Consider the following 13344-nt stretch of genomic DNA (forward strand, 5'->3'; position numbering starts at 1 on the left):
AAAAAAACATCGAAATTTCAACAAAACTCTGTTTTTTTTGCAGTGTCAAAAACCGCATCATTTTCTCCTTTAAAGCTTGATTCAAAAACATCCCTTTAAAAACAAAATACATACATTTTTTTCTGTCATTTCCAAGAAAATTTAATGATTCCCTAAAATGGATATTTTTCGAAATTAAAATCGGTTAAAAAGACGCCAAACCTGTAGAAAAGATCGCCTATTTTCCGCATGATGCACCTTTGCAAAAAACTCTATTTTTAAAATCAGGTCAAAAGCCGCTTCACTTTTTGAGTCAAAAACACCCCCAAAAAAACGCAAAAAACATGTTTAAAAATTTTAATATATAAAAACTGAAACAAACGTACATCACCCAGTGACGCAAGGGCAAGCGCCGCTTCCTTAACACGCTAGTAGCACGCAAATCACAGTGTCGAGCGCTGCGGCGCAAGACGCAGCGCTCCAACGCGCATCCGCCACTCTGTCCAGTCCGGCCACCAACTGCCTCTTACTTGGCTTGCGCCGCCTCCAGCTCCATCTCGACGATCTTCCGGTACTCATCAAACCCGCCCTCTATGCTGCGCACGGTGCCCTCGCTGCAGTGCCACAACTCGTTCGTCACCATCCGAATCAGCCGCTCGTCGTGCGACACCAGAATCACTCCACCCTTCAACCCCCCCATAAAAAATAAAAAAAAAAACCTCCAGAAAACCCCCAACTTTCCCCACTCACCGTGTACTTGTTGATGGCCTTGCCCAAGGCCTCGATGGTTTCAATGTCCAAGTGATTGGTCGGCTCGTCCAGCACCAGGAAGTTCGGCCGGCCCAGGCACATGCTGGCGAAGGCCACGCGCGATTTCTGTCCCCCGGACAGACTGGACACCGTCTGCAACGCCAGATCGCCGGACACCCCAAAACTGCCCAACTGTCTGCGGTACTCCTCGATGGCCTTGCCTTCAAATGCGCAGCCTCAGCCCGTGACGTCACAGCGCTACACCCGCTCCGGCCGCCATCTGGCGGCGGCGCGGCCACTCACCTGGGTACTGTTGCTGCAGCAACTCCACGGAGTTGACGTTCATGTCGAGCTGGTCGACGTGATGCTGACTGAAGTAGCCGAACTTGAGGTTGCGGTGCACGTGCCGCGTGCCGGCAGAGGGCGTCAGCAGCCCCATGATGATCTTCAAGAGGGTGGTTTTGCCGGCGCCGTTGTCGCCCACTATGCAGATGCGCGACTCCATCGTGGCGCCCAGGTTGACGTTGGAGAAGATCACGCGCCCCCTCTGGTACCAGAAGAGGGCCTCGTTCAGCTGGAGAATGGGGGGGGAGAGCGGCTCGGTGTCGGGCAGGCGCAGCACCACCTCCGTCTCCTTGACGATCGGCTTCAGTTCCGGCCTGCAAGCCGCCCGTAGGTTGCCAAACCACCACTTTTATCCCGGCTTTACTGTCGCACAAACTTACATTTTTTCCAGCATTTTGATCTTGGACTGCACCAGCGCCGCCCTATTGGCGTTGTAGCGGAACCTGCAAACAATCAGCGGTTGAAAGCAGCCAAAATCAGTAGCGGGAAAGCGAACCGATCGATGAACTCCTGCACATGCTGGCGCTGCTGCAGCTGAGCGTCGTACTCGCGCTGCTGGTTCTTCAGTTTTTCGGTTTTGGTGCGGTCGAACTGCTCGTAGTTGCCCCGATAGGGCTCGAGCCGCTGCGAGTGCAGGTAGAGAATGTCGGTCGGGACGCTGTCCAGGAAGTTGCGGTCGTGCGACACGACCAACAACGTGGTCGGCCAGTTCTGCAGGTAGTTTTCCAGCCAGATGATCGCCTTGATGTCCAACATGTTGGTGGGCTCGTCCAGCAGCAGCAGGTCCGGTCTGCAACCGGAATACAGGTGAGTGGACAGAATGGCGAATGCGCCCATTGTTCAAATAACCTTAACCGCGCCAATAGAAAGGGCAAGTCCCGATCTAGAACGGTCCAATAGCGTACTGTAAATGATTTAAAGTATGCAACACTGCCACCATCGCGGTTCAACTCAGAAATGCGTTGTGACCGACCTAAACTGACGAAATGGCGAATGCGCATTTTCCCAATAAACATTAACCGCGTCAATAGAGAAGGAAAATCCCGATTTAAAACCGTCCAAAAGCCCACTATGAAGGATTTAAAGTCGCAACACTGGCGCCCCCTTCGGGGTTTACCTCAGAAATGCGTTGTGACCGATTTAATCTGACGAAATGGCGAATGCGCCTTTTTCCAATGAACACTGACCACTCCAATAGAGAAGGAAAATCCCGATCTAAAACCTTCCAATAGCGCACTATGAAGGATCTAAAGTCGCAACACTGGCGCCCCTTTCGGGGTTCACCACCTCAAAGATGTGTTGTGAACGACGCAAACTGACGAAAAGGCGAATGCGCCTTTTTTCCCCAAAAAAGATTAACCCCGCAAATAGAGAAGGCAAATCTCCATCTAAAACCTTCCAATAGCGAATTGTGAAGGATTTACAGTTGCAACACTTGAGACCCAATCGGGGTTCAACTCAGAAATGCGTTGAGACCGACGTAAACCGACGAAATGGCGAGTGCGCCTTTTTTTTCAAAAAACATTAACCGCGCCAACAGATAAGGCGCCGTTCGAATACCTTTCAATAGCGAACTGTGAAGGATTTAAAGTCGCAACACTGGCGACCCCTCCGGGGTTCAACTCGAAAATGCGTTGAGACCGACGTAAACTGACGAAATGGCGAATSCKCCTTTTTTTTTCCAAAAAMCRTTAACCSCGCCAATARAKAAGSCAARTYCYGWTCKAAAACCTTYCAATAGCGAACTGTGAAGGATTTAARGTCGCAAMACTKGMGACCCMWYCGGGGTTCAACTSAGAAATGCGTTGAGACCGACGTAAAYTGACGGAATGGCGAATGCGCCTTTTTTCAAAAACCATTAACCGTACCAATAGAGAAGGCAAATCCCGATCTAAAACCTTCCAATAGCGAACTATGAAGGATTTAAAGCACACAACACTGGCCCCCATCGGGGTTCAACTCAGACATGCATTGTGGCCGACGAAAACTGACGAAATGGCGAATGCGCCTTTTTCATTAGCGAACTGTGAAGGATTTAAAGTACACAACACTGCTAAACGCACCGTTTCGGATCATTTAGACCCATCAGATTCCTGTTGAACTTGACAGTGACCATGTTCTTTGCACAGTGGACCCAATGGCGGATGCGCCGTTGTTAACAACGTGCGTAAGAAATCCCAATTTTGATAAAACTGATTAAGTTAAAGTTAAAAGCAAAAAAATTATCTTTTGAATCTTTCTGCGATCGAAGATTCCTGATCGACTTAAGCAATAGTTTCGATACATTTGGCATCATCAGGCCGTTGGTGCATTTGCACGTCGAATTGAAAGTGAAAATGGCGGATTTACTAAAATGACCCAATGRCGRATGCGGTGTTGTTGACCAAATTTCGGTTTATCCTAAAAATGGGGATTTTTTGCTGCTCTTGACGCACRGTTTCGGAATGTTYTTCAAGGGACATTCGAGCAAATTTTGCAGTTTTTCTTTGAAAATACATTTTCTTGTTTTGAGACGAGTTAGGAAGTGGCCGACTTTTGAGTCTAGTCGGAAAAAGATAAAGCAAATTTACCTGAAAGTTTCGAATTTTGGCCATTCTCAGGATATTTTTGATAAATTTTCWCACTAAGCGCGTGTATAGAGCAAACGACGCACGCCTTAGCCTCAAACTTTCATAAAAAATCAGCCAATTGAGCTGGGAGAATGAAAAACTGTGCCCAATTAGAGCAAACCCTCCTCTATCCAGTGGCGTAACGCCCATTATTTACACTGGCGGCGTTTTTGAGAAATAAATTGAGGAAACTTCAGTCGAGACACACAAGGCCTCGCAACAAACACTTCAGACTGAAATTGAGGGCAAAAATCACAGAATTCAGCTAAGGAACTGAAAAAAAKGTCCKTTATAGACCAAACCCTSCTCTATCCAGTGGCGTAACGCYYATTATTCAMACTCGCGGSGTTTTTGARAAATAAATTGAGGAAACTTCAGTCGACACACACAAGGCCTCGCAACAAACGCTTCAGACTGAAATTGAGGGCAAAAATCACAGAATTCAGCTGCGAAACTGAAAAAAATGTCCGTTATAGACCAAACCCTCCTCTATCCAGTGGCGGTACGCGCACGGGTCTACTCAAGCTGGATTGGGGAGAAAAAAATTGTCGAACGTTCCGACTAAGAAAAACAAAGTGATTGACTAGAGGAGCAGCAAAAATGGAACTGAAAACGAAAAAACCTTGTGTGAGGCTCAATATTCCCGGGAGCATGGGGAAAAACCGGCCAAACCCAGCTGAAGTACCACAAACAAACCGCAAATTGCACTACAAACATTGAAGGAAAAAATCCCATTTACCGAATAATCTGAGTTATTTGCCCGAAAACCGGCGAAACGACGACAACATTGACTAAATGGCGAATGTTCGACTTGCAGAGAGGACGAGAAACCCCGCAATCCCCCCAAGTGAACTAATCACAGACTAAATGGCGAATGCGCCAACATTGGCACGGTTTAGCACAGAGACGCTCCACGCTCTTCCCATCAACAAGCGGTTGGAAAACAGCAATTTAAGGCCGCCAACTGGACAAACAACGCGCGTTTTGCCATGAAGAAGAAAGGGAGAAAAGCAGCACTCACCTGGAAAAGAGGGCGCGTGCAAGCGCAAGCCGCATCCTCCAGCCGCCCGAAAACGTCTTGGTGGCGTTCTGCTGCATTTGCGAGGTGAACCCGAGCCCGGCCAGAATGATTGAGGCCCGTGCGGGCGCCTTATCGGCCTCGATGTTCTGCAACTGGGCGTAAACCTCCGATAGTTGCGTGTTCAAGTCGGGGTCTGTGGATCTGCAAAAACGCAAGAAAAACGCATTAATTTTTTTCCGACAAACGACAGCTTGGAAACGAAAACGGTTAGAAACCCGGGCTGTTAAAGGCCAGGTCTAAATGTTGGCAAAGTTTCGTTTGTCTGCCACCATCAGGCTCTGAAAGGGAATTTTTCAAAGTTGAGTCATTCAAGCAGGCAACAGCTGGCGCACACCGATTTTCAAAAATTAATCGAGCAAAAACCAAGAAAGCCAGAAATTTGCGGTTGAGCGCGTCAGATGGAGCGAAGCCACTTCTATGGACGAGAAAAGTTTCGATTTTGTGTTTGCATCATCAGGGCCGTGATGAGAATTTTTCAAATTGCACTCGCTCTAAGAGGCAACAGTCGATTCGAACTGACGTCTAAACACAAATTGCGCCAAAACCGAGAAAGATGGAAACTTGCGACTGATTGTGGGGAAGAGAGAGAAGACAGTTCAATGGACGTGGGACGTTTCGTCTGTCTGCCATCATCGGGCTCTGAATGGGAATTTTTCAAAGTTGAGTCTCCCAAGCAGGCAACAGCTGGCGCAAACCGATTTTCAAAAATTCATCGCGCAAAAACCAAGAAGGCCATGTCTAAATGTTCGCAAAGTTTCGTCTGTCTGCCATCATCAGGCTCTGAATGGGAATTTTTCAAAGTTCAGTCACTCAAGCAGGCAACAGCTGGCGCACACCGATTTTCAAAAATTCATCGCGCAAAAACCAAGAAAGCCAGAAATTTGCGGTTGAGCGTGTCGGATGGAGCGAAGCCACTTCTATGGACGAGCAAAGTTTCGATTTCGTGTTTCCATCATCAGGGCCGTGATGGGAATTTTTCAAATTGCACTCGCCCTTAGAGGCAACAGTCGATTCCAACTGACTTCTAAACACAAATTGCGCCAAAACCGAGAAAGATGGAAACTTGCGACTGATTGTGGGGAAGAGAGAGAAGACAGTTCAGTGGACGTGTGGCGTTTCGTCAGTCTGCCATCATCAGACGCTGAATGGGAATTTTTTCGGTTTGCGCCAACTGTTGCCTGCATCAGATACTCAACTTTGAAAAATTCCCATTCAGAGCCTGATGGTGGCAGACAGACGAAACGTCCCACATCCATTGAACTGTCTTCTCTCTCTTCCCCGCAATCAGTGGCAAGTTTCCATCTGTCTCGGTTTTGGCGCAATTTGTGTTTAGACGTCAGTTGGAATCGACTGTTGCCTCTAAGAGCGAGTGCAATTTGAAAAATTCTCATCACGGCCCTGATGATGGAAACGCGAAATCGAAACTTTGCTCGTCCATAGAAGTGGCTTCGCTCCATCCGACACGCTCAACCGCAAATTTCTGGATTTCTTGGTTTTTGCGCGATGAATTTTTGAAAATCGATGTGCGCCAGCTGTTGCCTGCTTGAGAGACTCAACTTCGGAAAATTCCCATTCAGAGCCCGATGATGGCAGACAGACGAAACGTCCCACGTCCATTGTACTGGCTTCTCTCTCTTCCCCGCAATCAGTGGCAAGTTTCCATCTTTCTCGGTTTTGGCGCAATTTGTGTTTAGACGTCAGTTGGAATCGACTGTTGCCTCTAAGGGCGAGTGCAATTTGAAAAATTCTCATCACGGCCCTGATGATGGAAACACAAAACCGAAACTTTGCTCGGCCATAGAAGTGGCTTCGCTCCATCTGACACGCTCAACCGCAAATTTCTGGCTTTCTTGGTTTTTGCGCGATGAATTTTTGAAAATCGGTTTGCGCCAGCTGTTGCCTGCTTGGGAGACTCAACTTTGAAAAATTCCCATTCAGAGCCCGATGATGGCAGACAGACGAAACGTCCCACGTCCATTGAACTGTCTTCTCTCTCTTCCCCGCAATCAGTCGCAAGTTTCCATCTTTCTCGGTTTTGGCGCAATTTGTGTTAAGAAGTCGGTTGGAATCGACTGTTGCCTCTAAGAGCGAGTGCAATTTGAAAAATTCTCATCACGGCCCTGATGATGGAAACACGAAATCGAAACTTTGCTCGTCCATGGAAGTGGCTTCGCTCCATCCGACACGCTCAACCGCAAATTTCTGGATTTCTTGGTTTTTGCGCGATGAATTTTTGAAAATCGGTKTGCGCCAGCTGTTGCCTGCTTGWGTGACTGAACTTTGAAAAATTCCCATTCAGAGCCTGATGATGGCAGACARACGAAACTTTGCGRACATTTAGACATGGCCTTCTTGGTTTTTGYGCGATKAATTTTTGAAAATCGGTTTGCGCCAGCTGTTGCCTGCTCGAGAGACTCACCCGGAATTAATAGCGGCGCTGACCAGCTTCTCCTGCTCCAGCAGCCCCTGGCGCACAGCGTCACACTCCAGCACACTGTCCAAGGCCAGCGTCTCGTCCCCCACCACCTCCTGTTCCACATGGAGAATGGAAATGTGCGAGGGAATCTTCAGGTTGCCCGAAGAAATCATTCTCAGCAGCGTACTTTTGCCCAGGCCGTTGCGCCCCACCAGGCCGTACCGGCGGCCGAAGGCCAACGTCACGTCCGCCCCCTGCAGCAGCACCCTGCAAAAGAAGATTGCTGACGAGTTGTTGGGCAAAACTGGGAAAATGGGGGGCTCCTACCGGTCGCCGTAGGCGATATCGAAGTTCTCGATCCGAATGTCCTGCGCCCGATTGGTCCCTTTCGCCTCCAGCTTGCTCTCCTTCTTGTTGATCACCTGCGAGGCGGTGGCGGTCTGCAGCTTGGGCGCCACCACCATTTTCACCTCCTTGCCCCGCTTCTCCTGCTTCTCCTGCAGCTTGGCCTGCGCCTTTTCCAGCTTCCGGGCGTCCACCTTCTGCACGGCGGTGCTCAAATTAGCCGAAACAAGGGGGCGAGCGGCGGCCCCAAACCTACCAGCGAGTCGTCGCGCTGCGCCACCCAAATGCTCTTGATCTCCTCCACCGTGGTGTCCTGCGTTTCGGCCATCGACCCCAGATGAATCGGCCCGTCCAGGATCTTGAGCGTGCGGTTGCTTTGCGTCGTTTTCCCCGGTCGCAGCATGTTCAGCAGCTCGTCGCAAATGTGCCTGCAAACAGTGGCGCTGCCTCAAGCCGCTCGAGCCCCCCAAACCGACTCACTTTATGTCCGCCTCGGTCTTGTCGGACACTTCGTGCAGGACGGCCCCGATCGCGTCGTACACTTCTTCGCTGTCCTCGAATTCGTCCGCGCTGGTCGCCAGGACGCCTGAAACATACGGGAGTAGATGGGGGACGTCTGGGGATCGTCCAGGCCCGGATGGGTTCGCTCACTTTCCACGTACTGCTTCAGATCGGCATCGATTGCGGGGAAAAGCCGCTCGATGTAGTCGCCGCACGTTCCCATCGCTGTTCGGTTGCTCCACGTGCAAGGGGGCGCATAAAATCGGCCACTTTAAGGGAAATCTCCACTGGTTTGCAACTGGACGCGTTCCAACCTCACTATTAGCGTGCAAAATCGGTGACAGGTTGTCATTTGTTTGGGCAGATTTCCGACAGCTGACAGTCGAGGGTCCAGGTGCGCGCCGAACTGGCAACGGCGCGCCAGTCTTGAGGTGGGCGCGTTTGAGGGATTTTTGTTAATTTCTCCGCCATCGTGGGGCAGTGTGCGCCCCAGCGTGTTGACGGGCAGTTTTTTGCCGATTTTTCTGTATTTTTTTCAACCCCCATGTCGCAAGCGAGTGTTTGCCATCAGCAGGCATTTCATGTGGATTTTTCCTAGGCCAGTTGTTACTTGTAATGTGGATTCAAAGGTAGAAAAAAAATTGCTTTTGCCAACAAAATACAGCATTTCTTTTCTCGTTATTGCCGCTGATAAACCAGCTTAATGTGGATTTTTTGCCAGAAATCTGACAGTTGTAATGTGGAATCATGAGGATAAAAACTTTTTTTAGCAATAATGTACTACACTCCTTTCCTACGTGTCCGTACGGTTGATAAACCAGCTTCATGTGGATTTTTTGCTGGCAATCAGACAGTTGTTATGTGGAATCATGAGGATAAAAAACTTTTTTTGGAAAAAATGTACTAAACTTCTTTCCTACTCGTCCTTGCCGTTGATAAACCAGCTGAATGTGGATTTTTTGCTAGAAATCAGACAGTTGTAATGTGGAATCGTGAGGATAAAAACTTTTTTTAGCMATAATGTACTACACTCCTTTCCTACGCGCCCGTACGGTTGATAAACCAGCTTCATGTGGATTTTTTGCTGGAAATCAGACAGTTGTTATGTGGAATCATGAGGATAAAAAATTTATTTTAGAAAAAATGTACTAAACTCCTTTCCCACTCGTCCTTGCCGTTGATAAACCAGCTGAATGTGGATTTTTTGCTAGAAATCAGACAGTTGTAATGTGGAATCATAAGGATAAAAACTTTTTTTAGCAAAAATGTACTAACATTTTTTCTACGCGTGCTTGCGGTTGATAAACCAGCTGAATGTGGATTTTTTGCTAGAAATCAGACAGTTGTAATGTGGAATCATGAGGATAAAAAACTTTTTTTACAAAAATTTACTAAACTTTTTTCCTACGCGTGCTTGCGGTTGATAAACCAGCTTAATGTGGATTTTTTGCCAGAAATCTGACAGTTGTAATGTGGAATCATAAGGATAAAAACCTTGTTTTGCAAATATGTACTAAACTCCTTTTCTTTTCGTCTCTGCCGTTGAGAAATCAGCTTAATGTCGATTTTTGGCTCGAAATCTGGCAGTTGTAATGTGGATTCAAACGTATAAAAAACAGTTTTTTTTGCCAAAAAAGTACAAAATTTCATTTCGGGTCATTGCCGTTAAGAAAGTAGCTTAAATTTGATTTTTTGCTAGAAATCTAACAGTCGTAATGTGGATTCATGAGTACAAAAAAACCTTTTTTTGCTAAAAATGTTTAAAACTTCTTTTCTTCTCGTCTCTGCCGTTGAGAAATCAGCTTAATGTGGATTTTTGGCTGAAAATCTGGCAGTTGTGGATTCAAAAGTATAAAAAACATATATTTTTTTTTTCCCAAAAAAAGTACAGAATTTCTGTTCTGGTCAATGCCGTTGAGAAATCAGCTTAATGTTGATTTTTTGCTAGAAATCTAACAGTCGTAATGTGGATTTATGAGTGCAAAAAACCTTTTTTCGCTAAAAATGTTTAAAACTTCTTTTCTTCTCGTCTCTGCCGTTGAGAAATTTTCAAACTTGGCGCGTTTTTTTCAAGGGACATTCAAAGCAAATTTTACACTTTTTCTTTAAAAAAACATTTTTTTTGTCTTGGGATGAGTTAGGAAGTAGCCGACTTTGGGATTTTGTAGGCAAAAGGTGAAACAAATTGTACTGAGTTTCGAATTTTGGCCATTCTCAGGAAATTTTTCGGAAATTTTCAAACTTGGCGCGTTTTTTTCCAGGGATATTCCAAGCAAATTTTGCACTTTTTCTTTGAAAAAAGATTTCTTTGTTTTCCGATGAGTTAGGAAGTGGTCGACTTTTGGATTTTGTCGGCAAAGGTTGATGCAAATTGTACTGAAAGTTTCGAATTTTGGCCATTCTTAAGGAATTTTTTGGAAATTTTCAAACTTTGCGCGTTTTTTTCCAGTGACATTTCAAGCAAATTTTGCACTTTTTCTTTAAAAAAATAGTTTTGTTTGTTTTGGGATGAGTGAGGAAGTGGCCGCCTTTTTTATTTTGTAGGCAAAAGTTGAAACAAATTGTACTGAAAGTTTCGAATTTTGGCCATTCTCAAGGAAATTTTTTTGAAATTTTCAAACTTGACGCGTTTTTTTCCAGGGATATTCCTAGCAAATTCTGCACTTTTCCTTTAAAAAATGTTTTTTTGTTTGTTTTGGGATGAGTTAGGAAGTGGTCGACTTTGGGATTCTGTAGGCAAAAGTTGAAACAAATTGTACTGAAAGTTTCGAATTTTGGTCATTCTCAAGGAATTTTTTGGAAATTTTCAAACTTGGTGCGTTTTTTTCCAGGGACATTCCAAGCAAATTTTGCATTTTTTCTTTGAAACAAGATTTTGTTGTTTTGGGAAGAGTTAGGAAGTGGTCGACTTTTGGATTTTGTCGGCAAAGGTTGAAGCAAAATGTACTGGAAGTTTCGAGTTTTGGTCATTCTCAAGGAATTTTGTGGAAATTTTCAAACTTGGCTCGTTTTTTTCAAAGGACACTTAAATTAAATTTTGCACTTTTCCTTAAAAAAAGTAGTTTTTTTTCTTTCCCGATGAGTTAGGAAGTGGTCAACTTTTGGATTTTGTAGGCAAAAGTTGAAACAAATTGTTCTGAAAGTTTCGAATTTTGGGGATTCTCAAGAAATTTTTTGGAAATTTTGAAACTTGGTGCGTTTTTTAGCAGCAAATTTAGCGCAAATGTGGCGCTCTGTGTCGTTTATAATTTTTTTCTGGCAATATTCAATGGACAATCCGCATTTTTTTCCAAAAATTGCATTTTTTTCGAGCGGTTTAAATTTTTTTTTTTTTAAATGTGATTTTTTTAAATCTGAAATTTTCTTCGAAAAAACAAGAAACTCACTCGCTGCAATTTTTCCTGGATAATTTTCGCCTGCATATTTCTCAAAATAAAAACCCAGAAAATTTCCAAATGTTTGTGCCGCCATTCCGTCCAACATCGGCGCTCTCGCTCGCACGCACATCCCCATCTAACCTCACTCCAGGCCGTCACTTCTGACAGTGCGGCTTCAATGTTTGTTTGTCGAACTTAAAAGTCGTTTATTTGCCGTTTTTTAAATAACTTTCTTTGTGGGGGCCACGAAAAACATGCCAGTGTAGTCGCCATCTGTGGTTTCTGTGTGAAAAACCCCCCTAGAAGAGCTGCTGTTGCAATGGTGAGTCTGATCGAGTTGAATCGCGAAGCTGCAGTGTTTTTTGGGGGTTTTTGTACCGAAAAGTGAGGATTTTGGGGCCAAAAACCACCCAGCCATTGGAACACCGTGCAGGTTTGATTGAAGCGTCCCCGAACCCTGCGGGGTTGCGCGTCTCCTGCCGGAGGCCCCCCGAATGGTTCAGATGCATTTGAGCCTTTCAGGGGGCTTCCAGCGCCCCGAGTAGACAATCAGGCACTCACTCAAAGGCTTTTCCAGCACGGCACCAAACCGAAGGCCCAAAGCACGCCAAATCGTGAGCCCCACTGCCGCAGAAGCGTCAGAGACTACAGGGACGAGAACATGAGCCCCGTGCCGTTGATGGAGAGTGCGCTTCCTTCTGACCGTTCACCGTAAGTGCGTTCTGAGCCTGCTCAGCTCTGTTCTGAGCCAGTGGTTTTGCAGGAACCTGCGCGAGTTGTCCGGATCCCCAAGGGCAAGGTTGCATCGCCAAGGTGAGACTCCTGAGGGCTCAGAATCGGGTTCCGATGACTCCGATCAGTGTGAAGAACCAGATCAGGAGCCGCGCAGAAGATCTGAGTATGCTCAGGTCGCTTCGCGACCCCGTCAGCCCTCCGTACAGCCTGCAAAAGCTGTTTCTTTGCGACCACGTCAGCCCTCCGTACAGCCTGCCAAAGCTGTTTCTTCACAGGGATGCTTTTGGCTTGTGCTCGGTAAGTTGATTGAGCAAATAGGGCTGGAATAGAGCCAACGTTGCTCTATCCAGTGGCGTAGCCTGCGTGTCTCTATCGCTGTTGGTTGAGGGGAAATTAATGCTCAAAGTGTACTCGGCACAGACAGCGCCCTGAAGCGAACCTCTCAGACTCAAATTGTCATAAAAAATGCGCAACTGGAGCTGCGGGAATGGAAAAATTGGCATTTATAGAGCAAATTTTGCTCTATCCAGGGGCGTAACGAGCGCGGCTCTATCTGTTTCGGTTTTTGCGAAATTAATTGTCATACTTCGGGCGGCACAGGCGGAGCCCCCAAGCGAACGCCTCGGAGTGAAGTTGGCTGAAAAATCCCCAAAAACTCAGGTTTTTTTTTGAAAAATCGAGTTGGGGAAAGTTTCGAAATTTCCGTCATCCTCAGAGCTGCTTGAAGGAATTTTCCAGTTGGGCACTTTTGCTGTGAATCATTGATGATGGCCCGAGAGGGACTGAGACGTTGCCGATGTTTGCGTTTGGCAGGGAAAAGTCCAGGCTGAACTGTGCTGAACGTTTCGAATTGTTGCCATCATCAGGGCATTGCCATCAGCCAGATTGACTTAGACTAATCCTGTTTTTGTGGAGCAATTTTAGCGTGTTTGCTTTGCTCGGGTTTGAACTAGAAAAAAGTGGGAATTTTTCAAGGGAAAACTCGAGGAAAATTGTTAATTTTCCCGAATTTTTCAAACCAAATCGCGGTTTTTTCTGGAGCGCCACCGATGCCAATTGTGCAATTTTTCCTAAAAACTGTCATATTTTCGCGGCGGAATGAGATGGGAAAGCGGCGGTTTTTGTTTTCTGTAGCCCTAAGTCAAAGAAAGTTGGGCTGAAAGTTTCGAATTTTGGCCATTCTCAGGGAATTTTTTGGAAATTTTC

General features: G+C 46.2%; 3 protein-coding genes across 3 annotated transcripts in view; 2 read left to right on the plus strand and 1 right to left on the minus strand.

The window, feature by feature from the left end:
• LOC109543066 (trypsin-2) overlaps positions 1-13344 on the plus strand; it is a 71999-nt gene that overhangs the window by 2218 nt on the left and 56437 nt on the right. The gene's annotated exons all lie outside the window — the stretch shown is intronic.
• Positions 323-8379, minus strand: LOC109543072 (ATP-binding cassette sub-family F member 3). The gene is made up of 11 exons (XM_048662878.1): positions 8177-8379; positions 8006-8111; positions 7782-7953; positions 7508-7722; positions 7184-7447; positions 4705-4905; positions 1571-1864; positions 1455-1517; positions 1033-1388; positions 730-950; positions 323-664 (listed from the first exon to the last, which is right to left on the minus strand). Exons 1-11 carry the CDS (start codon positions 8247-8249, stop codon positions 506-508), a joined length of 2124 nt encoding a protein of 707 aa, XP_048518835.1. The 5' UTR covers positions 8250-8379; the 3' UTR covers positions 323-505.
• LOC109543070 (receptor-type tyrosine-protein phosphatase N2) overlaps positions 11533-13344 on the plus strand; it is a 27050-nt gene continuing 25238 nt past the window's right edge. The window contains exons 1-3 of the mRNA XM_048662875.1: positions 11533-11725; positions 11981-12114; positions 12167-12435. Of these exons, the coding sequence (XP_048518832.1) occupies positions 12250-12435 (186 nt within the window). The 5' untranslated portion in view covers positions 11533-11725; positions 11981-12114; positions 12167-12249. The remainder of the gene's footprint in view (positions 11726-11980; positions 12115-12166; positions 12436-13344) is intronic.

This window comes from Dendroctonus ponderosae, unplaced genomic scaffold (assembly GCF_020466585.1).
Source record: "Dendroctonus ponderosae isolate FM_Combo_2020 unplaced genomic scaffold, Dpon_F_20191213v2 Dpon_F_20191213_12, whole genome shotgun sequence".
In the NCBI taxonomy this organism is placed as follows: Eukaryota; Metazoa; Arthropoda; class Insecta; order Coleoptera; family Curculionidae; genus Dendroctonus; species Dendroctonus ponderosae.